Genomic DNA, 26,171 nt, shown 5'->3' with positions numbered 1-26,171 from the left:
CTAGATTCTAAATCCCAAAACACTTGCACTTCACGGAATGGAACAGTATGCAAGTGTTACTTGATAACAGCAGCTGAGACAAGGATAGTAGATGACAGATAAAATGATATATGACACAAGATATTAAAACTGCCAAGAGCTCACCGAATATCATTTTAAAGTTCTAGAAAAGATTGACACAGTATCAAATAAAAAATCTCATGATAGCAGAGGCAACAAGCATTTGATACATCAACCACATGGAGTGGGGACGTGACCTTATTCAGAAAGGAACCTTAGCCATAAACAACAACCATAAACTGCTGCTACAACTTCGAAGAGTTCCTACAGTACAGACACGCAAATACTTTGGGAATGCTGGAACCAACTCTCGCATCAAGTGAACCAAATCCCCATCCCTTCAAAGCTCAAGTTCTCATTTGCCTGTAAAGAAAATTGAATGAGGAAATAACGTAAAACAACTAATAGACAATGTAGATAGGAGCACTATATAATCCTTTTATGAAATTTAAATGAACTATTATGAAAATCCTTTTAGTGCACTTTATTCCTACACTTTACAGGACATTAAAGAAGTTCATTTGTATGTAGGTTTGTCAATAGTCCAGATGTGAAGCAGGTTCGAGGTCTAAATCTCAAATTTGAGCCCAACACTTTACAGGACATTAAAGAAGTTCATTTGTATGTAGGTTTGTCAATACTCCAGATGTGAAGCAGGCCCGAGGTCTAAATCTCAAATTTGAGCCCGACATTGCTGAAACAAGAAAGGGTGCCAGGTCAGATATGGTCCGTCCATAAGTCAGGTCTGAAGCACAAAGGGTATAAATCCTACAACCCAATATTTAAACCTGCAGCAGGTAAAATTCATTTTGGGCTCAATATGACTCTGCAGTTCCTACATTGACCTAACCCCAATGAGATACCAAACTGGTAGAGAATTCCATGATGAAAAGAAAACTCGATATTTCCTACAGTCATTTTCAGAAATGTTTGATGGTTGGATCTAGTGCACAAACTCTATAGGGGTCTTAAAAAGGTAAGAGAAGAATAGGATGTATTCACCATTGTCATGTAATGGATGAAATACAGAAAAAGAGAGATTCACCACAATGGGAACCATATAAATAGTTACATCAGCATTAAAAGAAGGGTAGTTAAGAAAGGTTATATCAGCCAGACTGCTCAATGTTCAACCAGAAAAATAAAAACCCTATGGCCATTAAACTCATATTCTCTTATCCTTGCCCTTGACCTCTCCTAGCATCTTATAGCATCTTCCTCTTCACCTTCACCTCCCAAGTTTAGATGTGGTGTAGACAAATTTTATAAAATACAACAGCAATAATGCCATCAAGTCCCAAAAAAGATACTAAACATAGTTAAATCTTAACCAGAAATAGTTAAATCTAATAAGTAAACATACTGAACTTTACATAAGATTTGAAAATTGACATTAAATTCCATAACTTACTACAATGGAAGATTCCGGTGGGTGTACACTACCCCTTTATCACCATCCACAACTTGTCCATTACCTCTCAAAATCCTAGATGTAACCAAAAAAATAATTCACAAGAAAGAAACACAGAATTCATATGATAAACAGCAAGAGTGAAATATGTATTAGATGCGAGAAGTCATGAAAGCAAAGCCAAACCATTGAATGTGCAGTGCTCTACTAAACAATAAGAAGGTATAGAAGCAACATTACAAATAATGAAAATTTCTCTCTTGCACATCAATGAGACATAAACAATGCTTGTGATCAATAGGTGCATTTTTGTAGCCCAAGATCCGTTTGGGTTCTTCAAAGATCAGTTTAATTTAATGTCTTTGATTATAGTTGTAGATGGTTATTAAATGAACCAACAACAGTTCAAAAAGATTCTTCTTCTGGCTAGGAGGATTGTGATACTTCATGCTTCCCAATCACTAAAAGAAGTGCCAAAAAGGGGGTTATTTACATATTACTCCCTGTACTTGGACTATCTTAGCGTTGCAATCTCAATAATTTAAAAATTTACATTAGAATCCCCATAGCTCTGAAAGTGGAACAATTCACCCCATTTTTCCAAACGCCATCGGTTGTATTGATGGAAGACACAACACATAACATCACGTGCCGGATTGGCACCAAATCGATGGGCAAAATGGTCATTTCAACTTTTCTTTTGTTAATCGACTCTAATTTGATTGAAAATCTGGAGCAACTAGATGGCCCCAATAGCCCTTATAGATCCATTACAACAAGTTCTCCTCAATGGCCACTAAAGTCGACTCTAACTCCTTCGCTCCCTCGCCCTAGCCCTCGCCATCCACTGTCATTCCTCTGATCCTCCCATCACCAGGCTCTGCACCCAGAGCGATATCGTGGCCACCTCCGCGGCCCTCCACCAGCTAGCCACTGGCGCCGAACTCCTGCTCGGCTCTGGCACCCTCCTTGACTTGCCGTCAAAGGCAACGGGTAGGAGCTCCCACCATGAGTCTTTTCGGGTGGAGACCATAAGCCTCGTGATCTGCCTCCAGATCGAGAGCTCCACTTCGATGATTGCTTCCTTGGATTCTCTACTCGACTTGCTCCACGAGGACAACAAGAACACCATATTCGCTGTCGCCAATGGGTTGGTACCGATGCTGGTCCGTCTCATCAACTCTGTTGTTGGTGTTGCCTCCTGCCATGAGGCGAGGGAGAAGGCCGTGACAGCGATCGTGAGGATCTCAACCGTGCAAAGCTATTGCCACCTGTTGGCAGAGGGCCCACTCAACCACCTCTCCCGCATCCTAGAGTCTGAGGCAAGCATTGCAAAGGAGAAGGCTTGTGTGGCCCTCCAAACCCTAATGTTAACCAAGGAAAACACAATCATCATCCGGTCCCGCAACGAGATTGTAGCCCTCCTTGAGATCTATCACAGAGGAATGCCCTCCGCCCAACCCACCACCGCTGTCGTAGTTCACAAGAACCTCGCAACAGTTCAAGCCCTCCAGCAAAACTTCCTGGAAGAGAACGATGTCCTAGTCCGCTAGGGAGAACTCATTGTAGTGGATCCTGTAGGGTCCACCGAGACCTTTCGACTACTCCAAGTTTCTGATCAAGCTAGAGTCGACTAATGAACTTTAATTTGGGCAAGACAATAGGAAATAGAAAAAAAATTGAAATGACAATTTTTCCCATTAGGTTGGCATCAATCCAGTATGTGATGTCACATGTATTTTCGGTCAGTATAGCAAACAATGTCAGGGGAAATGGGTGAATTGTCTTACTTTTATAACTATGAAGATCCTAATGTACTTCCACGATGCTACGAGGGTCCAAGTACATGGATAATATGTAATTAGCCCCCGAAAAGGCACTTACTATTACATGCTTTACTAAGATGGTGAATTTCTTGACCAAGCTTTACATTTTGGATAATAAGTTGTAGTACTAAGTGCTTTCTTTGGGAGGTTTGCAACATGAAACCAAAAAATAGGGACGGAAGCCCAGAAGGTTTTGATTGACCTGATGGACTTATGTATTGGAGCATTATGCTTGAATATTACATTTTTTTAATGAAATTCAGTAATACTTTTCTATTGTTTTCTTTTTATGTACCTAGTAAAGTAGGTCTGATTTCATCAATTTCAGTGCTCCCTATAATATGTTGGATCATATACATATTTTCTTCCATGCAATACCTAGATTATTGCGCTAATGCACCCATTTGTGTTCTTCTAGTTCAGTGTTATCCATTCAGCTCATTTTGCAATTTGAATATAATGCGAGTATTATTGCATTACCTGTGTATAAATAAAAAACTTAGTCCATGTGAGCCAAAAACAAAAAGAACATATGGACTGACACAGGTTTGCAATTTCAGTTACTTAATCCATAGCTTCTTATAGCAAGGTTTGCAATTTTGATTACTGGACTGACACAGGTGCAATCTGTTCTGATGTACCAACATATGATGCGCCGGAATGTAATGTGATAAAAAGGCAGGGAGGTAAGGGGAAAGAAGAGGCGGACATAGGAGAGGAGAGGCATGGAGGAGAGGAGGCGTAAGGAGAGGTGACAGTGGAGAAGGAGCAGAGGAGATACAGCATGGAGGAGATGTGGGAAGGAGGCATCAAGGAGTGGTGAGGAGGCATCATCAGTCAAGGAGGGGGAGATGAGGCAACCAAGAAGGGAAGAATGCGGTGAAGAAGAGGAGGGAAGGGGGTGATGGGGGATTATGAGGAGGAGAGGTAGGAGATGATGGTTGCAAGCAGAGAAGGATGCAGGCTGCGGCAGACATGAACATGAACAGTGGCGCCAGTTTAGGTTTTTTAATTATATATATATATATATATATATAATGTAAATACAAAATCAGGCTGGGTTTACCGTCTGGTCCAGACCCATTATCGGGCCTGAACTGGGCAATAAGTGCAGTTACAGCCCTTACCATCTGGTTCATATGGTCATCTGGTAAGCCTTGTATCACACATGAACCACCTGAAATTTGGAGGTCCGTGTGCCAGTTGACGGTCAAACAGTTAAAACACCAGTTGTACCATACCGAACTGGATGAAATTGCATTCCTTGCCTTATAGTATGTCAATCGTCGAATACTCTTCACAAAATATCATAGTTTATCAGAAGTATGTCTTGATCACTTAAGTATAAGGCCATGTAAAGTTGTTCATATGAGAGCATTCAATTTTGTTAAAAGGAACAGGAGTAATTTAACAATCAACTTACCATCGAGTGGTTAATAATCCTTCGACACCAACTGGGCCTCGAGCATGAATCCTACTTGTACTTATACCCACCTTGTCAAGCCATAAAAAATAGTATGACGATCAAATAAGGTAATTGAAATGTATGCAGTGCAAGTTATTTTTGGACAAGTTACCTCTGCACCAAGTCCAAAACGGGCTCCATCACAGAAGCGTGTGCTAGCATTGTGAAACACTGCAGCACTGTACAAGGAAAAAAGATCAAGCAGTGTGCTATATTCAAAATGCACAAATATTGGAGCTGCCTAAGAGATAAATAGACCTTACTGTTCGTTATATATAGTGGTGTTCACAACCAACTTAAAACATGAACATTGAGAGAGTTCAACTCACTCGATGAAAAATTATTAACTTAACCTAGCTATATTAGCAGACATGCAGACAGAATGTCTGCCCCTTGGAAACAAGTTAATCAGACAAACTGTTTTGCCCAGAAATCAACCAGATTTGTATCCAGTGGAAAGCACTCTTCACGTCAGTTCAAAGGGTCAACTTTTTAATCCCTCATAGGGACACTAATCCCCTGCTATATGCAGGATTCATTCATGCTATATGCATGCTTATCCCTGATTGTACTCTATGGGTTTTGTGGCTCACATGAGATGATGACTGTTTGTCGGGCCCATTCCTGGGTTGGCAGCAGAATGAGTCATGGTGACACAGTGAATAGTTGACCAGTATTGCATGGAATGGTTAGAATCCAAATAAACTAGCAATATCAGACAATTTTTTTCTTTCCTCTCCGAAAGGTTAATGATCATTACTATGACTTTGTTATATCTCAGGACTTTGCAAAAAAAGATCGAAACTTACTGTCTTCCAGTTATTTGACAAGGAATTATCAAAGTTTAGATTACCATGTTGTAAAAGCTCCTATGAAATTCAAATGCAAATTGCATAAAAGCTACATCAGCCAGGAGATCTGATGCTACAGTAACCATTTCAACCACAGACTGACTGCCTAAATCTGTGGAAAGCACCGTATGTATTATGTTCCATATCCTAAAAGCATTTAGCAAAATCAGCAGAAAACCTCTCCCTGATTTCCCCACGGCAAGTGAAAGAAAGAGGTTGTCAAGGAAGACAAACTGGCATGTTGACTCACAATTCAAAATCAAAATTGTAAGTTCAGAGAAAAAACTGTGAAGGTATTTTTACTGCTACTACTTTATCACCTACTCATCCTAAAAAAGAAAGATATTAGTCAGTTCTAGAAACATTGCAGTGATGTTTGAATTAACACAAGATTTTATCTTTCACCTTCTTAATCCGAGTTTGACATAGCATTCCTCTTCTGAAAACTTAATGACAGGTTCCAAATTGTGAAGTTTACTTTTTACATGTGACTCTTGGGCAGTGACAAACAAAAAGAACCAAGAAAGAGATCAAAATTTGCAGTGATTAAAAATTACTCCTAATTACATGACTTTGTAAAATTATTCCTAATTACACTACTGAAAACAGCAGAAAGATACCTGTCAACTTGATGGAGAAAGATCTCTGCAGCTGCAAGATCCTCGGCGACTATGCAGTCAGTATGTGCACTGAGAAAACAAAGCACAAAAATAATTTTTAGTACAGTTGATTTTCACCATTCTTTCTTGCTAATGATAGAGATCTCAGCAAACAAAGATGAAATTGGAGGTGACCATAAGTCAATTTAAACCTTCCATATTGATGTATATGGTCAATTGCACCATGTATATCATCAACTACTTCAATTGTACAAGCCATTGAATTGTACTCGTGATGAAATGATGGTGCTTCAGAAATACCGTACTCGAGACTTACTATAGATCCACCATATAAAGCAACCCCTGCAATTGGACATACCAGAAATCTAATTGGCATTTTTAATAATGCATGCATTTATAGCAAGACTTTGGATAGGACAAAAAGGAGATTCTTAATTCGGCAAAGGTTTACTTTATAGTCTTTTTCCCTTTAAATCCATGAAAATTCCATCAAGAATTAAACTCCCCACTGATCATACAAAAGAAATGAACTAGTGAAATAACAAATCCAACTGAGTAGGAAGATGTAATCCACAAAATATCTGAATAAGCAATTGATCAAAGTATGCTCACAAGCTTTTTCTATAATGTTCCTTATAATTTAATATACCAGCAGGTTCACCAATCAATTAATTAATGATCCAAGTAACCTACTAGCAAGGTTCGCCATACCGATGCGTACCGCCCGGTACGGGCGGTACGTACCGGTCCGAGAGGCGACCGGTACGCGGACCGCCCTCTACCGGGCGGTACACCAAAAAAAGCCTGTATCGGGCGGTAACGGTCGAAATTTCGACCGTTACCGCCCGGTACCATTCGGTAACGGTCGATTTCGACCGTTACCGCCCGATACCACTCGGAAACGGTCGAAATCGACCGGTACCACTCGGTAACGGTCGAAATCGACCGTTACCACACTGTAGCAGTGCTACAGTGCTCCAACGGTCAATTTGACCGTTGGAGCCATTTCTCCTCCTATTTAAACTAATCTTCTCTCCCCTATTTCATTATACACTCTTAAACTCTCTCTCAAACATTTCTTTTCTCTCATAAACTCTATAAAACAACGATTTGTGAATTCAATCAAGGTAAATTTGGGAAGATTAAGAGAAGAACTTTCTAATCAAGAGGTATGAGTCAAACTGCTCGAGGAACTACCGATACCCAACAGTCACACTCGTCCGCCCAACGTGCAAAGGCAAAGGGGAAGGCAATAGCATCAGTTGCATCATTGGAAAGAATCGAGTCGGGCGACGAGACACTTTCACAATCACATTCTCTTTCTCGTTCGGTCCAGAGACATGACAACAACACGGACAGCAGTGCCTCAACAGATGACGGCGGTGATACCGGGCAGTCGTTGGTCTCATCTGCACAACTTGAGGGTGGTGAATGGACTGAGGAGCAATATTTTACACATGCCACTCAAGATTCAGATCATGGAACTCGACAAGGTACTGGTTAAGTTTATGCGCGGAAGGGAAAGGAGAAGGGGAAGGGGAAGGCAGTGGATGAATATGAACAAATACGATAGAGCATACATGATATAGACACAGAAAGAGACTCATCGTATTCACAGCCATCGTATTATGAAGAATCATATGGGCAACAACAGTATGGTGATAGTTGGTCATCCTTCTTTGAGCAACAGCATGATACAGAACAACACCAATATATGCCTCAAGAGCTGCCTCGGACAAATATGATTTATGACGATCGATCTACGATCAGTACCACATTGATGCATCAATGGCATACGGTGTATCAATACGCTATGTCATGGGATCAATTTCATGATTGGGTCCAACAAACGTATCATATTGATATGTATCGGATCGAGGACCCCGATCCACCACCCGTGGAGGCCCGTCGTTCGTTTTGGTGGTAGAATTAACAATCAGGTATATCTAGATATATGATTATTTAATTTATTTGAATTTTAGAGTTTATATTGTAACAAAATAGTCTAACAATTCAACTGATTTTTCTATAGATATTTCAATCTATAACGAGCTGAAATACGAACCTCGAACAAGACTACCTCAAAGCCCGAAAAAGATATGTGATGCTATTTTTACCAAATTTACATTGATTTTGCTAAACTTATACTATTACTATATTTATTTGTAACTTGAAAACTCTATCCTAACTTTTTTTTTAATTTTCAGGTATTTTCGGAGGGATAAATCGGTGAAATCAGGTGTACCGAGCGGTACACCTCGGTATACCGCTCGGTACGCCGTACCGTACCGTACCGAGCCAGCGTCGAAACGCCGGTACGGTACGGTTCGGCGAACCTTGCCTACTAGCCCATTAACCTGTACTGAATGAGCCTCGCCACATCATTTAAAATGCTTAAACTGAAATTATGAAATATCACGATCAACTCAATTCAGTATTGTCAATGTTGAGCAATTAGAATATTACAATCACCATCATTATAACCTTCATTTTCCAGTGTTTTTATAAAGGCATTACTTCACAAAGAACAGTATGATACGGTGATTAAACATTCAAACTTCGATGCCTTAATATGCACATTCAAACCCAAGACATCCAGGAAACTTCACTATTCCCGCCCAAATAAGATTAAACAGATCCCCAATGTTGCTACTCCTACCTGCTGCACAATCTCCCAGATTATAGATTCTATTGCTAAACCTATGCAGCTATCAGCTGATAGCTGAGGAAATTTAACTGGGAATAGAAGCCGCAAAATATGATTGGCCATCACTGATGAAATGAAAGTCGGCCTTGGTTAGTCACCAATCTAGTGCATACAATCTAAGCATACAATCATCCATGCTGCACTTGATGGCCTTTCTTCGACTGGCCAAATCGTCTTATGCAAATTTTTTTTTGCAAACTACTAAACTCTTGACAAATCATGAGACTCCCCACATCATGCATTTAAGATAATTGAGTACGGGATTTTATGACTAGGGAAGTCCAACCTTTATTACCCAAAATCTATGAAGAATGATGTACATCCCACACTAAGGAAATGTTAGATGGGCATAGGGCTAAGTTTTGTGGCTCATACATATGCTTCCCTGTTCTAAGTTGCTCTCAATCATAGTAAGAGTTTCAAGGCTAAGAAAAATGTGACGCACTTGGCCATGATCTGTTACTCCCAATCACATCCATTTTAGACCACTAGCTTACGTTTGGGCTATGTTATTCCTCTCTCAGAAAGTTTGGTCCCCATAATTCATATACCATGCTTTTGCTGAGCCAAATTAACTTATCTCCATCAGAATCACCAGTGGACACCTTTTAATAATTCTCACAATCCTAAGCACCTAAAATCCTACACATCCTCAAATCATGTTTAGATACCATTTTATGACTGCCAAGAGCTTCTAGGACAAAGAAGCAAAAGCAACTGAAGAAAAGAAGCAAGCTAGGCATGTCATGTAAATTTGTTTTGCCTAATAGCAGCATACCAGCAACAACAAACTGAGAGCAATAGGCAGGTAGACTGGCATAATGAAACTGTACCTGGATGCTTGAATCCATAACGAGAGAAAACTTGGCACATTCGATCACGTCATATTTTCCAACAAGTGAAACTAGAGAATCATGATTCACAATGATGCAAGAGGAGTGCATAAAAGGGATATCAAAGAGGATTAATGCATTTATTTGGGTAAAGGATAGAATATCCTTCTTGAATTCATTTTTTTGGGGAAAAACAAAATAAAATTGGGAATAGTATAGGAAAAAATTAAATATTTTATAGAGAAAAAAAGGAGATCAATTCCATATTTTAGCTTTTAACAAAATTTTAGTCCTCAAGTCAAGGCCAATCGATCACACCCATCTTCCATTTAGAAGAGGACCCTTATACATGATACCTTATTCATGTTTTTCCATTTTTCTTTAACCTCTTGTCTTTTATGATAATCTTAGCAGTTGGCATAGGCATATAGAATAATAATCATGTAATAACTTATTATATTTGAACCAAAAAAAAATCTAACTAACAAAATACAAGTTCTATGTCCCTCCACCTCCCCACCCCTCACCATACACAAGTACACAACAATGCAGAGTAAATTAGAAAATAAATAAGAACTAAAATAAGATGACACAATTCAATTGAAGTCTAATGGAAAAATATTAAAACACCAGTTTATCTAATATGACAAAGTTGGAAGGGAAATTTGTTGAACGGCAACCTCCAGATCTATTGTGAGAAGCTTGCTCCAATAATCCTATCCACATTCCGAGACACAAAACCAAAATCCTACCTCAATATTTCCTTCGACATTAACTAATGCATCTGATCTCTACATAACTCTACCATCTAGTCCTAATAAAGATAGAATCCCAAAATAGTAAATTTAATTTTTTATTCTTACTACAAAAATTGTTTTCAAATGAGGTAATGGATGATATAATTTTGGCTTTTTTTGTTAACCTCTGTACAGATAAGAGAGGTTTTACTAATGATTTCATTTAATTAGATCATTTAGTTCATGTAAACTTAGATAGACTTAAAATCGATATAATTAAATATTTGCTTTAATTAAATAGATAAATAACATGATATTAGATCAGGAGAAAAATTTTAAATAGGTTAAAAATTTGCTCCTTAAATGTTTGCCTTTTTATGTAATTTTGGTTCTTGATTTTTAAAATCAATACCATTCCCATTAACAATATTATATATTTATATGAATTACAACGATTAAAGTAAAACAAAAGGTTCCTGCATCACATAAGCACATAACAACTTAAATTTATAGAATATAAAAAGAAGATGGTAGGCTTCAAAAGAAATGGTCATTAGATAAAGACCAATAGACCATGAAAAAAGAACTGTCAAAAGGAGACCAATGCCGATTTCTTGCTCGTGCTTTTGGATCAACTGTCCTTTTCACTTCTCAACTAACTTTCATGTGCTTGTAATAGTGCAAAATAATTTACAAATGTTACCTCTGTAACAAAGCTATTGGATTTCTATAAATGCACACATTTTCATCACTCTTTTTCATTAACAAGATGCTAGAAATGTAAAATGCATGAGGCAACAAGAAATTCTATGCAAAAAGAAATGATAGTCATGAACTTCCACTTTGCAACAATACGTTAGTGAACTTGATCCTTAAACTTTGCATAATATAATCCATCTACCAGACACCAGTCTACACAATACTTGCAACTTAGCTTATGAAAAATATGTAATTTAAGGGTAATGATCAGACCTTCATTTTTCAGCTCCGTTAACAAATCATTAAGCCCCTCAGTCTTCAAGAGATCCTTGTGTACAAGAAGTGTTTCCTGCAAATAATAGATGCCAATTTCAAATTAATTATGTATTAAATACACACATTAGAGACAATGAAGTATGTTAGTTACGGACAAATTGTAATCGACCAAACAAAGGATCTTAAATTTGAATTTAGTGGAAATTGAAATTGAGAAGAGTCTAGAGGATAATGACAAGTAGCATTAGAACCAGAGTCAATAGCGACTTCTCAACATTTCTCTTGATTCAAACGAAAAGAAATAATAGCAATTAATAGAGTGACATCTTGGATGGAATAACAAGCTCTTGACTGCTTTTCAATTGCCAATTCACACATTGGAGATGATAAATAATGTTCTAGTAGCATAGAAGTGAAATAAAGCAGACTAATGCACTAGGCTCTCGCCAACGAGTCTGGAAGGGTCAAAAATTACCAACGTATAGATGCTTATATAGTTCAGAATTATTGAAACAATAGCCCAAAAAGCAAAGACCAATGAGGCAAAACTGCTCCTTATACAGTGTGGCAAAAAAGAGAATAAACTAAGAATGGACAGGAATTGCAGAAAGGTAGATAAAGCATGCTTACAATGACCACGACAAGGAGTATAAATGGAAGTTTTCAAAAAAAATATCGAAAAGCTTGAGGAGAAAAAAAGCTGAAATAAATCCACTCTCGAATGTCTTACTAATGATAAACACAGAATATGATAAAATTCAATGAGATAAGAAATACCATAGCATTACAAGCTGCTGGATAATCAGTCTTGGCATCCAACACGATGCGCTTTGCCATTTTGATGTCAGCAGATTTGTCAATATATACATGACAAATGCCATCTGAAGGGCAAACATTAAGACCTAATTTAGTCTCTAATAGAACAGATATAGAAAACTAATGCATCTTAAGTAGGACTCAGATTCAAAGAGCAAAAATCAATGAGCAAATACAGTATGAATTGTTTACAATACCTGCATGACCTAGTACAGGAATCTTGGTGGATTCCTTAATTTGAGTAACAAGTTTATTGCTACCTCTTGGGATAACAAGATCAATAACATCATCAAGCTGGAAAAGTTGTTATGAGTGAAATTTTGGATCTTACAAACAATATATTTTAGAAAGGACATAGGGTTCTTCCTCTAATACAAGCTCACCTTTAGCAGATCCGGAATCTCATCTCTGGATGTGACAAGCCCAATAAGCTTTTCACCTACAACATCTGGAATTGCTCCTGTAATGACCTAACAAAGCAACACAAGAGTTTTAAAATGTGGTTTTGTACTAAAGAAAAAAATATTTAGGATCAGAAATATGTATATGAAACCTAAAAGAATCCATATTTCTAGAGGCAGAATTTGCATGAAGGAACAAACCTTATGCAAAATTGCATTAGATCTCATGGCTTCTTTGCCACCTTTCAGAAGAAGGCCATTCCCACTTCGAACAGCTAAAGATGCAATCTACAAGAGAAAAAAGAAAGTGATAAAAGGATAAGAGTATTCACCATCATAAAAGAAGAGGCCATATATTTTCTTTATAAGGTTTAGAAACACAACATAGTACTAATTACAAGTAAAATCCATGATGATGCCAGTGACAACAATGGTGGCAGTGGGGATTACAGTAGTGCAATGTTGTAGTGATGGTGGCAATGCCCGTTAAGTCGATAAAAGTAATGATGATGGAGGTGACATTGGTGGCTTAGTAGCGTGGCACTAGTGCTTGTATTGATAATGATGGTGGTGGCAAAATTTATAATAATTAAAGCTTACTTTAGTACAGGAGAGTTATAGATATTTTGGAACACTACTTTTGTAATTTTCTGTAGTCTATACAAAATTGGGAAATTGGAAATAAGTTTTCCAAGAAATTGTTTTCCATTTTTAGTCAGAGCATGTTCTTGTAGTTTTCTACATTCTCAAAACTTTTTTCTTGGAAAAGTGGAATTTCATTTGTAAGTTATTCCCTTAGTGTTTCATGGATTGGATAAATATGATAATTATACAGCAATGAAAATATATAAATAAATGACTGAGGAATGACAACTGAACAACAAAAAAGACTAAACAAGAGCAGGAAGATAGGATCAGAATAGACATTTCAAAGCGGCATTCAAATATTACCGAAGCTAATTAAACTTTTCACAATGAAAGTGTAACACTGTGACCTAAGTTGGCAAAAACAATACATTCATGTGCTCATTCAAATAATACTATAAATGCAGCAAATACAATTACTTTCACATAAATGCATGTCTTAAGATAATTGTTCCCAAAACAATTGAAGAAGCACATACAAGCTCTTTCCTCCAAACTTGACTTACAAACAAAAACTTTTGCTCCTTAGCACTTGCTTGTTACATTCTTTAAATTATTAAAAAGCTAATAATCAAAATTTTCCCAAGAATTCTCTTTAAATTTTTGCTATTTCCTGCTATCTCTTAAACTGGGATGTTCAGAATTGATTCACTGTTTAGTAAAACTTTGATGAATGCAATGAAGCATATACCACGAGGGATAAAAAACATCACATCACAATAGCCTCAGGAGTTACATGCTTATTCATGATGGTCAATGCTCAGAACGTGCCATGTTGTAACTAAAAGCTGCCAACTGACACTAGCTAAACGACAAAGCATAATTTTGTGAAGTAGGAAGACAATATGGTGCCAGTGCCAGTAGCCTTGATAATGTGGTATGCAAGAAAAAAAATAACTAAGAATAATGTTTTACTTGAACTAAGGCATCAGGCCTCGACTCAAAAACAATGAGAAGAACTCCCAAGGGGCAGGATGTCTTTTCTAAGATGAGCCCATCAGCAAGCTGAATAAATATCATAAATCAGATTCTTAGAACAACGAAGGAAAAATCAAAAGAAATATTTAGTATTCTTTGGCCAAGATTCCTGACCTCTGTTCTTTTCAAGACTCGGCATATCGGATCTTCCATATCTGCAAGTACACGAATGGAGTTTGCAAGACAAGATATCTGTCAAACAGTGAATAAGTCAATTGCAAATAACATAAATGATCACAAGGAAGATAGTAGTAAATAATAAAAGAGAGAATCTGCTGCATCAGGAAGAAAACTTTTGAACCAACTCATAAAGTTACTCAAGCTAGAAATAAATGTGAGCGACAATTCATAACTACAATGCTGCCACAAGGGAAAAAACATAAATTCATAATCCCTTGCCTTGCCTGGCTTCAGAGTCAATCTAGAAATTAATGATTTTTCATATCCAGCCTGTTGTGCAGCAGAGACATCAGCCTCATTTTCAATTCTAATTAATTTCTCATTTGCTTCTAAAGCATTAGCAATGTCCAACAAGATCTTCTTGCGTTCCTCTGACGATAAACTCTGGTGAGGAGCCCAAATAGGATGAAGCGGAGTTTTATTAAAATGAAACAATAATGAATCAAAAATTCATAAATTTTTCTAGGTTCTCACTATCATGTATAGTACCTGAAGTCGCCTTGAACATTCTCTTGCTGACACTGCCATGCAACGTGCACTAACTTCTTTCGGCAATGCCCACTTACTTGCGTCCTGATGGAAAAGGGTACCAACTCTCTCACCTTGAACTACTTTAATGATGCTATCAGTAGTGAAACCACTTCAATGAACATAAAAAGAGTGTTAAAATTTAATCTACTTGGCAGGTAGTTGGATATAAAGTAGAAGAAAGAATCAACTAATCATAGTTCTGCACATAATGTATATATAAAATAAATATTCAATTTCTAAAACTGAAACATGATCAACCATACAACAAATCCCATTGCACTCCCTAAATAACAACAAGCAACATTTTCATCTTTGCTGTATAACAGGGTGCCTTATATGTACCATCATATGACCAGAACTTTCCTTTTCTCGCAATTTTTTTAGGTCAAAACAGGTCGAGTTTTGAACCAACTCAACTGGTCTAAAGTCTCAAGTTTTACTTTAAAGCTAAAACCAGTTTGAATCCTTAGCTTTTAGGGCATTAGAGGCTTAAGAAATTGAGGGACCAAGTGACTCTTCCACGTTGGCAAGGACCCCCTTGGCAGGCCTGTATCTGACATGAAATCAAGCATCTGCATTGAAAAGCAAACTCACTGGAGCTGAAGAGGTAGCAATGAAGATAGCTCCACCTAGAAACTAAAAAGTGCATAAGTTTTCATGAACATGCCAAAGTATCATCATACCATAACAGAGTGCCAAAAGTCTCTTCATCCACAACCATTGGGTTCCACTTCTGTATCTTAATAAGTACAGTTCTTAACAAAAATCAGAGTGGCCACATGAAGATCATAAAATTGCTCTTATTTTAATATCATCATACCATAACAGCACCAAGTTTCAAATGAAATACCATAATCAATGGAAGTTTTGACAACTGACATTGCATAAGCATCTGATGAACTTCACATTATTATCAATAGTATTTGCATATTTAGGATCTGCATTCTCACTTCATCACGCTGTTGATGATACTAAACATTAACATGAAAAATTGACATCATAATTAGAATTAATTTACAATAGATGTGAACACATAAATAGGAGTTCACAAACAATTATCATGCAACAATTGCTTTGTAAAATCCAATGAAACTTTGATCATCTTTTTAAGCTATAGTCTAGCCAACGTCCAAATATGCTTTATAAATATTACAACAAATAGGAAACAAACATGCAACAAAAGGAAATGTCTTTCTTTTCACAACCTAAGAGGATTGGCATGTAGTTAGGCAGCACCAATAGTTGCAGAATCTAACAAAAAGCCAAGAAATGCAGTCTCAATCAGTGTAGTCAAAAGTGCTAGGTGCCAAAAGGCGCCACAGTCCCAAAATTCCCAAGGCGCTAGGTGCTCACCCGAGCGAAGCTAGACACTCTCAGATATTATAATTTAAAAATTATATATCATGATTAATAAAAATAAACTAAAACAAAAATAACACATCAGACTTTCATTCATTTAAAGCACCAAACTACATTATCCATATTCAATAACAAATTACAAAATAAAACAAGATTAACTTCAAAGATCATTAAAATCCAGTTCATCATCTTCAATCTTGTCACCATCTAAAGTTGCAACAACAATCCAAAACACTAAAAGTAGCACTAATCACTACAGCAATAGCAATAATAATCAACATTTTACTACTGATTCACTATAGCAGGCAGCAGCTGCTGTTCTCACAAACATAAACCCAAAACAAAGACTAACAGCAAAGCAGTCAGCTATTCTAAGATTAAATTGACAAACAGCACTGAAGTGGCAGCAGTGAACGGGGAAGAGGGAAGAGGCTGTACGATGGCTGCGGTGAATGGGGAAGAAGGCAGCAGTGAATGGGGAAGTGGGAGGGGAAGAGGAAGAGGCTGTAGGAGGGCTGGGGTGAACGGGGAAGAAGGCAACAGTGAAAGGGAAAGAAGGCACCGATGAATGGGGAAGGAAGGGAAGAGGCTGTGGAGCGCTATGGTGAATGGGGCAAAGGTAGTAGGGAACAGGAGAAAGAGAAAGATATACCAAGAGGGAGGGGAAGACGCCGTGGCCACTGCCGCCGGAGGAAAATGCCACCACTACTGTTGCTGATGAAGGAAGACGCTGTCGCTGCCGCGGCTGCCATCGTTCGCCAATGGGACGAACTCCACCACCATGTAGAAACGAAGTGAGAAAGGGTTTCTGCATTAGGGCTCGCGTGTGGATAGGCCTCAATTGAACTCCGTGACCATCAACTCAAGGTCTAACTGGTTCAATTGAACGAGATACAATGGCTCGAACTAGCTTGAGTTAAACCAGGCGTCCGTCTGGTCGCCCAGCGCCTGGGCCACGCCTGAGTGAAGACGCTCGCCCAGTCCATTAGGTATGTGCTCGGGCCTCGCCTCACCAGGGCACCTAAGCGAGTGCCCGAGCGCCTGGTGACTTCGCTAGTCTCAATTTTCCAGGACTCATCAACAATAAAAAATCATTAAGTATATACTGTTGTAGATAGCAGGGCACAAGGAATACCTTGTAATCACAACAGGGGTGCCTGCATAAGCAGCATACACTGCAGCCTTCACTTTAGCAGTCATACCTCCTCTTCCTACTCTGGACTTGTCTCCAAAAGTTATCTCACCATGATGCCTTTCTTTCACATAGGTATGTATTAACTTTGAATGTGGTTCACCAGGGGGACCACTGTATAGACCTTCAACATCACTTAGCAGAACAAGAAGATCAGCTTTCAGTTCCAAAGCTAATAAAGCCGCTAAACTGTCATTATCCCAAAAGATACCAGAAGAATCCTGCAAATTATGTTAATTAATAGACTGAGAGCCAAATAATGAATGTCATGGGGCAAAGAGACTAAGAATAACCAAAAACAGCCTCGATCAACCAATAATAGGCTTACATACTATGACAAGCTGCATAGAGATTTTGATATAGCAGAACACAATACTAGTATCTTTGGTTTCAATAAAAAAGTTCTAGCCTCAAGAGGACTGTAGATGAACTGACAACTATATTAATGTGCATAGCCACAAGGACTGTAGATGAATTGGCAAATATATTAATGTGCAAACATCACAATTGTCAACAATCTAACAATCAATACCTAAAGACAAGAAGAGATTTTTCTACATATATAAACCACTTAATTATTTTGGCAGGAATTGCATGTCAAATTCCATATCAAAATCTTGATTTAAAAATAATGCAAAGACCGAAAAACTAAAATGCTCTGCATCATGTACAAGAAAATATTCTGAATTCCAAGAAGCTTTAGAAGTTACTAAAAGAATATTCAAAACCTGGCTGCCATGTGTTTCACATATTACTAAAACATATCCTTGAAGACCACATGTGTTAACATACACAGGCATTTTCATGCTCATAAAAAATAACTCAAATCTTCTTTCTTCCACATCCTAACAGCAATTAGCAAAAATTTTGTTGTTACATTTGTGTGCTAAACTTCCAGAAATCTGCCTCAGCTTCTCTAAAGAAACTTACAGCAGTTGTATGGTCAAATCTTATAAACCAAATATTGAAGTTCCAAATCTAGAAGCTGCCAGCTTTCTGCCTTTCCAGTAAAGACATAATATAAAACTTCCTCAATCAAGGTTTCAAATCTCAACTATACCAGTCTGCATGAACTGGTGTTTATCAATCCAACCAAGTATCCGTATTGAAAACAGATAGCTTGATACTGGTACATTATCATTCATTTTGTTCTTTTACTCTTTTATTCAACTATATCAGTCAATACACCATCAGATATCCGGTTCGATAGGTCACCATTATTGATATCAAGCTGAGATTTAAATTCTTGAACATATACATATTTTTATAACAAAATAGTTTCAATCAAAGCTCCTTCAATGTAGGAAAATGATTAGGCATACACTAAACTACAGTCAATTATAGCCCACACAAAATAGCCTCATTAACTTCATAAAAATCTCAAATTCCCTCTGCTTAATCTTATATTCTAATTTTCCTACCTTCACTCATCAAAAGTACTTCAATCCAAGGATGTCATATCATGCCAAACGGTGGTATCGGTCCATGGGTGAATCAATCTGTACCGATTAGTATTGGCATACCATATGATACTGATTTTCAGAAAAAGGCTGAAACATGGTTGAAAATTCACCAAAAAAAATCCTTTTTATATTTTTATCCTAATTTGATATATTTAGTTAAGAATAGAGCATATATGAGGCATAAATAAATGTATAAGGGTGTGATTATTCTTAAACACCCCAATTTGGACCTAAATGCAAGACAATAGACCTAATTGGTACTAACGCAAGAGAATGATCTTTATCATGTTTAATCTTTGTAATTATGCTTTAATATGCCTCTATTTACATGAAATGATAAATAAAACATAGAAATAAATTAAATACCTTCAAATTGGAGAGAAATTTAACTAGATCCCAAGTTCAAATTCAGCTTTTATCCAAATCTAATCACCGATTAGGAAAATCACAAGGAGTATGAGAAAGGAGAAAGAGAGTTGGAATGAGAGAGTGACTGATAGTCAGTGAAAGAAGGTGGAAGGAGGGGATTTAAAGCCCAAAAGAGGTCCCAATGGTAAATTTAACCATTGAGGTCAAACTTGACCCAATTTAGGTCGATATCAGTCAAATTCCAATCAGTACCGACCCATATCGATCGATACAACATGAGTTTTCAACTGTATCAACAGATAGATCACCGGTATCGACTGATACCTGACCCTTTTCCTGTGTATCATTCAAAACAAGCTGGTCTGAATGCCACGGTGCAGTACATATTGTTTCGGGTGGTACGTACCTAAACGACTAAACCTTTTTCTGTGTTCCCTCTAGAATGGGCTGGTTCACGTACCGTTCAGTTGGCGGAACAGTACATACTGCCTGTTTCATACTGTTTCAGGTGGTACATAAAATACTGGTTCAATCCACACTTATTTAAAAATCAAACCTAAGGAAGAAGATGCAAATGTCAACATAATTACATTTTTTCAAAAAATTTCATACACAATATCAAAATTAGAGCAACTTCTATTCTATCATCAAGTTTCAATTCAATCAAGATATTTCCTTACTGGTGGTAACTTTGATGGCACTATCTTAAAAGAAAAAGGAGCAGAAGGATTAGTTCAATCATTAACCAAAATAGGAAGAAAAATAAATTAGTCATTCAGTAATTTTTTATCAGATGCCAAGCTAGTTGAACCACCTTGTTGCAACTAATCCAAGTTAAAGTTTTTTTGTCTTGTAAAATTATAACTCGCAACATGATTCTACAAGACTACAACCCAAAACTAGGTGATAAGGAAGTTATGATGTCAATGTATCTGCAGTCACTCAAGAGCAGCAATTAAAAAATTCCAAATAGGCACTTCAAGTCTTCATATCTTGAAAACTAAACTATTACTTCCAATCCCCAAGATAACAAAACTTACACATGGATTTAATACTTAGGGATATTGCATCAATAAAATGACAATGGTACTTAACTAGGAAGCATGTACATAATGATCTAGCTTCCAAAGAAATGCACAAGCTAATTAGTATTTTATAAATATGAAAACTAACACAAGCTTGGAAATGGTTGTTATAACTAAAACAGAAATCAAAAGATGATAAGGTATCAACGATTGTCATTCAAAACTTGAACTAAGGAATAGCAAGAGGCAGCAGAACATGCTTACGATTGATAACTTCACACAGTGGCATTTACCAAACAAGATATCAACCACAAATTGACATGGTTATCTGTAATGGTCATAATTCATACCTCATATGGAGCTCTCCTAGTACTTATTGCATCATTTTCATTGAATACAGGAATAACTTTCAAAGCCAACAATGATTTCACAGTCTGACAGAGTTGCATCCGGAAATTTGGATCCTTAAAGTCGCTATCGGTGACAAGAAGCTGAGATGATGTCACATCCAACTGCATTCAAAGTTATATTCCATTGTAGTGAACTAGTATACATTTTACCATCCAACGTAACAACTATAGATATGTGCAGAAAGTGAAGCAAAAAATCATGCCTGACTAAATAAGGCATCATACAAAGCCATTAGCCCACTTTGACCAACAGCGGCACAAGCCTTCCCATCTAGCTCCACTTGGGGTTTCTGGAGATCAGCAAAGCTGCAAAAGAGCTAATCAATAATCAGGATACTTGTTATGTCAATGCATAATTTCCCTAATAATATTGCTTTAGTGAAAGCCAGATTATGTTTGCACCTGCTGTTGACCAGTTTCCTAAATCTAAGCCTTTGCCGGCCAACACCAACCGCACCTGAAGTAACCAGGATTACTTCAAAACCACTATAATTAAGTTCTTTAACCTGCATATATCTCATTTCAATTTGTAAGAAGTCATAGGATTCAAAATTTCATCAGTAAAGAACATCTAATACTACCTGGAAAGTGGAAACAGAAAAAGGAACTTCGCTAATTATTTACCTGCTCGCAAAGGGCCCCCAGTCTTCCAAGAGCTAATCTCCCATCTGCCCTTGTGACAACTGCAGTCCCCACCTAAAATAATCATAGACAAAAATTGGAAGTATGCTATCATCTATGACCAAAATCCAAGAAGACTCCAACAGTTACGAGACACTAGTGACCTGAAAGCCTATATGATACAACACTTGTTGGTAATCACAAACAGCAAAGAGTAGGAAAACACAATTCATTTAGGTTGAAGCTAGCCATCGAACCAGGAGTCCATGCATGCTGTGCAACAATGTGGAAGAAACAAGAGACCGCCTATTTTTAAATTGAAAAGTTGCAGATTCTTTATTAATTTTTGAAACCAAGTATTCCAGCCTTGGCATTCAAATGATATATTTAGTTATTTACACAAATTAACTTGTTCAGCCTTCATAAAATATCACATATTGAAGAAGACAAATCATAGAAGAGCTGTCAGATTGTTCAAGATACTACTACTTTGCGATCAACTAATGGGTGGGTATATATCAGAGCTGGACTAATTAGTTACTGTGTGTTGCAAATGATCCAAATAATGTCATATTATGCCAACGATAAGGATTGAGCTTTGAGTTGCTTGCTCATTAATATTGTTGTTGGTATAGTTCTTTTAGTTTCTTATTTAAGTTGTACGTCTTAAGCTGTTCTATTTTGCTCTGTTTAGAGGTGCTGCTTTGTCGCAGCTTAGTGGATGTATTCTTGCTCCCTTCTAACGTAGATTATTATTACTAAATAAGAACCTAAAGAACAGACAGACATTTTGCTAGATACACATTGGAACATTTCCTACAAAAGAACACTAAGATAGACAGACAAACATACATACACATGAATCTCGATTCTCTTGATAGCACAAGGATCTAAGAAAAAGTCACCTTTCAGAAACAAAAGGAAATTGAGCGTCTAGCAATGTTTAAGATTTCAAGAACACAAGAACTCCTACCAAACCAGAGACAGGGATACATTGCTAGGTTCTCTCCCTACATACACAGCATTTTAGGAGAAAAAAGTGGTCCTTTCACTATACCCAAGAGTGGATGAGCTCCAGAATGGAGCACAGATGAAAGGATGGAGAGAATCTACCAAATCAAAGACCAACATTTAGAAAATAGATTCAATCCCCTTGTACACAGCACTTAAGGGCAAAAACGATTCTTCGTTTGCTGTTTTACTGAGAAAAGAAGGATCAAATCACACAGCAATAACCGCCTTTAGACCAGGCTTGTATCAGTAAACCCAAGAATGGAAAAGCTCCAGACTGAGCGTGCAAAGAAGGACGAAGAAGAGGTCTTCCGAGACCGAGCTTTAGGAGTAAAATCGATTTTCCATTTGTTTCTTTATCAAGAGAAAACGGACGAAATCACACATTAACAATCGGTTTCCTGACCAGTTAATGGTTTTAGTAAACCCAAGAACGGAACAGCTCCGGAACGGTGCACACAACAACGGACGAAGAAGGGATCTAGCAATTGAAAGACCGAAATGCTCTGAATATATTGTATTATTGTCCATCTGCTGTTTTATCGATGGAAAAAGGGATCAGATCACGCATCAAGAACCAATTCTTAGACCGGATTAGGGTTTTACTAAACCCGTGAACTGAAGAGCTCCACGACCTTGCGCGCATGGAAGGACGCAAAGAAGATGGAGGTTGATGCGGGAGAGCGAAAGGAAAGCACCTTTATGATGATCCGCTTCACGTCTTTGATGAAAGATCGAGATGGATCCATGGCGGCTGCGCGCGGCGAGTAGACCGGACGGCGAGCACTCGAGTAGGAGACGAGAGATACGTGACGGCCTGCTTTGCTAGTTGTTGTTTTTGTTGCTGTTGTTGTTGTGTCTGTCGCAACGCTTTTATCTTATCATTCTGTTCAAATTTTGGGTCTTTGAAAAATCATATATCCCCTCCAATATTAATGATATTTATATTGAACTTTTACAAAAAATATTTAGCTTTTAAATTAAAATTTAACACACACATATCATTTTTAGATAATTTTGGTCAATTCACTGCTGGCGTGTTGAATCTATATTAATGTCTCTTAAAAAATGTTGAGAAATATAATGCATAAAATATTTGATGAAAATAATAAAAGTATTTTAAATACATAATATTTTGAATTCATGATTAATAATATTGAATAATATAATGCATGCACTTATCAAATATTAAAAGTTTAATATTTCATTTAATGAACTAACTACAAGGATTATCAATTGTATTATTGCTTCTACTCTTCTCCTTTTCTGCTTATTGTCTTTTAAGTCCCTAAACAGTGATCGAATATCAAATCTCCTTCTATAAGTCAAACTTAACGTGATTTTCAATAATTTTAAATATCTACTTAGAATTTAATCGATTCTGTTCTATTGGGTATTGAATCTTTATCTAATTACTCAAGTCTTTTATTGGATCTCATCTATATGATACAATAGTTCAAGAGCTTAATGGATATCCAATAATATTTTATTAACTTTTATTGGATTTAGATCCAATAATTCAGGGACTTAATAGATATCCAATAAGATATGGGTTCTGACTCGTCATAATACCTATCATATGTGTATAACTCTCTAGGCTCAATATCAAGCTAATCGTGAGTCATACATATCATAATTTTATTATGACCCTTTTATTTTATGAGCTTTGAATAATGTTTATTGAGTCTATTTAGTTCAATTAGAATCGGATATAAGTTTATTTAATATTTATTTATTATTAAGAGTCCAAGTCCTAGTGGACTCCAGGTGAAACTCTATAAATAGTGGTGTAACCCTTTCTTTCAATCAATCAATCAATAAACCAATCAATGAAGGAAATATTATTCTAGTCTGTGGACCAAACCTTAGGAGGTCGATCCCCTCGAAGTGATCAAGGAGGTCATTCCTCTCGAAGCGATCAAGGAGGCCGATCCCCTCGAAGTGATCATCCCCTTTTCTTCCATTTATTTTACGATAAAACCTTAGGGTTCTATCATTTGGTATTAGAGCATTTTACGATAAGACTTTAGGATCTTATCATTTAGTATCAGAGCTAGGTTACGGTTGGGAGGCGAATCGAGCGGTCGGGAAGCAGCGGTGACGGTGGAGAACGGGTTGCCCTACAGCAATGGTGGAGAAGGGGAGAGGGGCTGAGACGGGATGGGACACTGGCAGCGTCATCTCCTGGCAATGGTGGTGGCTCGGGTGGGAGGCGACGGCCAATGATGGCCTTTGGTCGGGAAGCGAGGCGATGGTGGTCGCTGGTCGGAGTGCAACAGCGACGGGTGGGCTGGCTGGAAGCAGGGGAAGCAGGCTGCGGCTTCTTCTTCTTCTTCTTCTTCTTCTTCTTCTTCTTCTTCTTCTTCTTCTTTCTTTCTTTCTTTTTTTTTTTTCTTGTAAAGATGAAGATAACTATGTAGTAAGGGGGTAGTGGTGACGATGGTGGCTGTTGGCTAGGCAGCAACAACGGTGGTGGAGAAGGGGCAATGGTGATCGTTGGCCGAGATGCAGAGGTTCCTTCTCAATTAAGAAGGATTAGCGTTCTGTCATGGCCTTAGCTGGAATTACCTAAGGCGTGAGGTACCCTTGCGGCAAAGACGTGAACTTAGCTTGCGTTGCCTAAGTCGCGAGGCACTCTTGCGGCAAAGATGCGAACTTAGCTTGCGTTGCCTAAGTCGCGCTTCGCCCTTGCGATTTGCGTCCACAAAGATCAGCCCACTTGCAACCTCTCACAGGTCCCGAATGACCTGTAAAAGAGAAAGTTGATTAGTTCAAAGAATGAGCGACGGACAAGTCCCGACGTCTCGCGAAAAGGGGAAGCTTTACAAGCAATTCAGCGAGCACCTTGCATGCACAAGAGAAAAGAGGGAGAGGGGGAAAACAAGGAATTTAGAAGGTTGAATGGATAGTTGCAAGTCCACAAACAGCTACTCACCGAGTGTCGGGCACGACAATAATTTCCCGTCAAGGTAACGTGTGAACTTATGAGTGTTCAACACCCGACACTATACCGAAGCCCCATCTAGCCATATGCCACCCGGGTGGTTCCAAGGTGTTGAGATGGCTAACGTTTCGCGTGCAGCAGCGGGCTATAGAAATCAACTAGTGGCACGTGAAAACGGAGCTGTTTTGCTCAATTCGGTGAGCGATCGCACTGTAGCACTGTAACTTATTCGAACTTATATTTTTACAAGCAAAAGGACTTAAAACCAAGCCAAAATATACTGCCAAGTAGTTGTACATGTAGATTAGAGTGACGAATGGTTCGTTAAACGGAGTTGTTACGGGTTTGTGACGACCGTTCGTGACATTCTCCCCCACTCAAACTATCGATGCCCTCATTGATGCTTGTTGATAGTTGTTGATGATTGCTTCTTCATGTCGTAGGGGGTCTTCAGGCTCCCAACTAGTTTTAGTTCGAAGAAGCTTTCACCACTTCACCAAGTACTCTATCTGCTCAGCTCCAGTGGGTAGCTTTATCTTGCGGTTCGCTATAATGGTTTCAACTCGCTTCTCGTAGGAGGCTGTGGTGGGGGGTAGCCGAGTTGGAACACTTCGGGAAGCATTTTGTGGATCCGAGTGGTAGGCTTTCAAGTTGCTGGCGTGAAGAATATTGTGAATTTTGAACCATGCTAGTAGTTGTAACTTATAGGAGATATTGCCCACCCTACTAATAATTGGGAAG

General features: G+C 37.9%; 1 protein-coding gene across 2 annotated transcripts; it reads right to left on the bottom strand.

The window, feature by feature from the left end:
• Positions 1-123: 123 nt before the first annotated feature.
• LOC135624351 (delta-1-pyrroline-5-carboxylate synthase 1-like) lies at positions 124-23,333 on the bottom strand. 2 transcript variants are annotated; one of them, XM_065127848.1, is made up of 21 exons: positions 23,185-23,333; positions 21,479-21,550; positions 21,257-21,360; positions 21,058-21,160; positions 20,795-20,956; positions 17,531-17,808; positions 14,995-15,145; positions 14,725-14,889; positions 14,440-14,517; positions 14,263-14,352; positions 12,904-12,990; positions 12,685-12,771; positions 12,499-12,595; positions 12,263-12,366; positions 11,483-11,558; positions 6,425-6,575; positions 6,234-6,302; positions 4,875-4,941; positions 4,721-4,791; positions 1,472-1,546; positions 124-423 (listed from the first exon to the last, which is right to left on the bottom strand). In XM_065127848.1, coding segments are annotated over exons 1-21 (2,139 nt in total). In that variant the 5' UTR covers positions 23,236-23,333; the 3' UTR covers positions 124-422. The 2 variants fall into 2 exon arrangements, with proteins under 2 accessions (XP_064983920.1, XP_064983921.1); XM_065127849.1 differs by lacking the exon at positions 14,725-14,889.
• Positions 23,334-26,171: the final 2,838 nt, after the last annotated feature.

This window comes from Musa acuminata, chromosome BXJ2-10 (assembly GCF_036884655.1).
Source record: "Musa acuminata AAA Group cultivar baxijiao chromosome BXJ2-10, Cavendish_Baxijiao_AAA, whole genome shotgun sequence".
Lineage (NCBI taxonomy): Eukaryota > Viridiplantae > Streptophyta > Magnoliopsida > Zingiberales > Musaceae > Musa > Musa acuminata.
The sequence above is the reverse complement of the archived record's forward strand: the minus strand, read 5'-3'. Positions and strand labels throughout refer to the sequence as shown.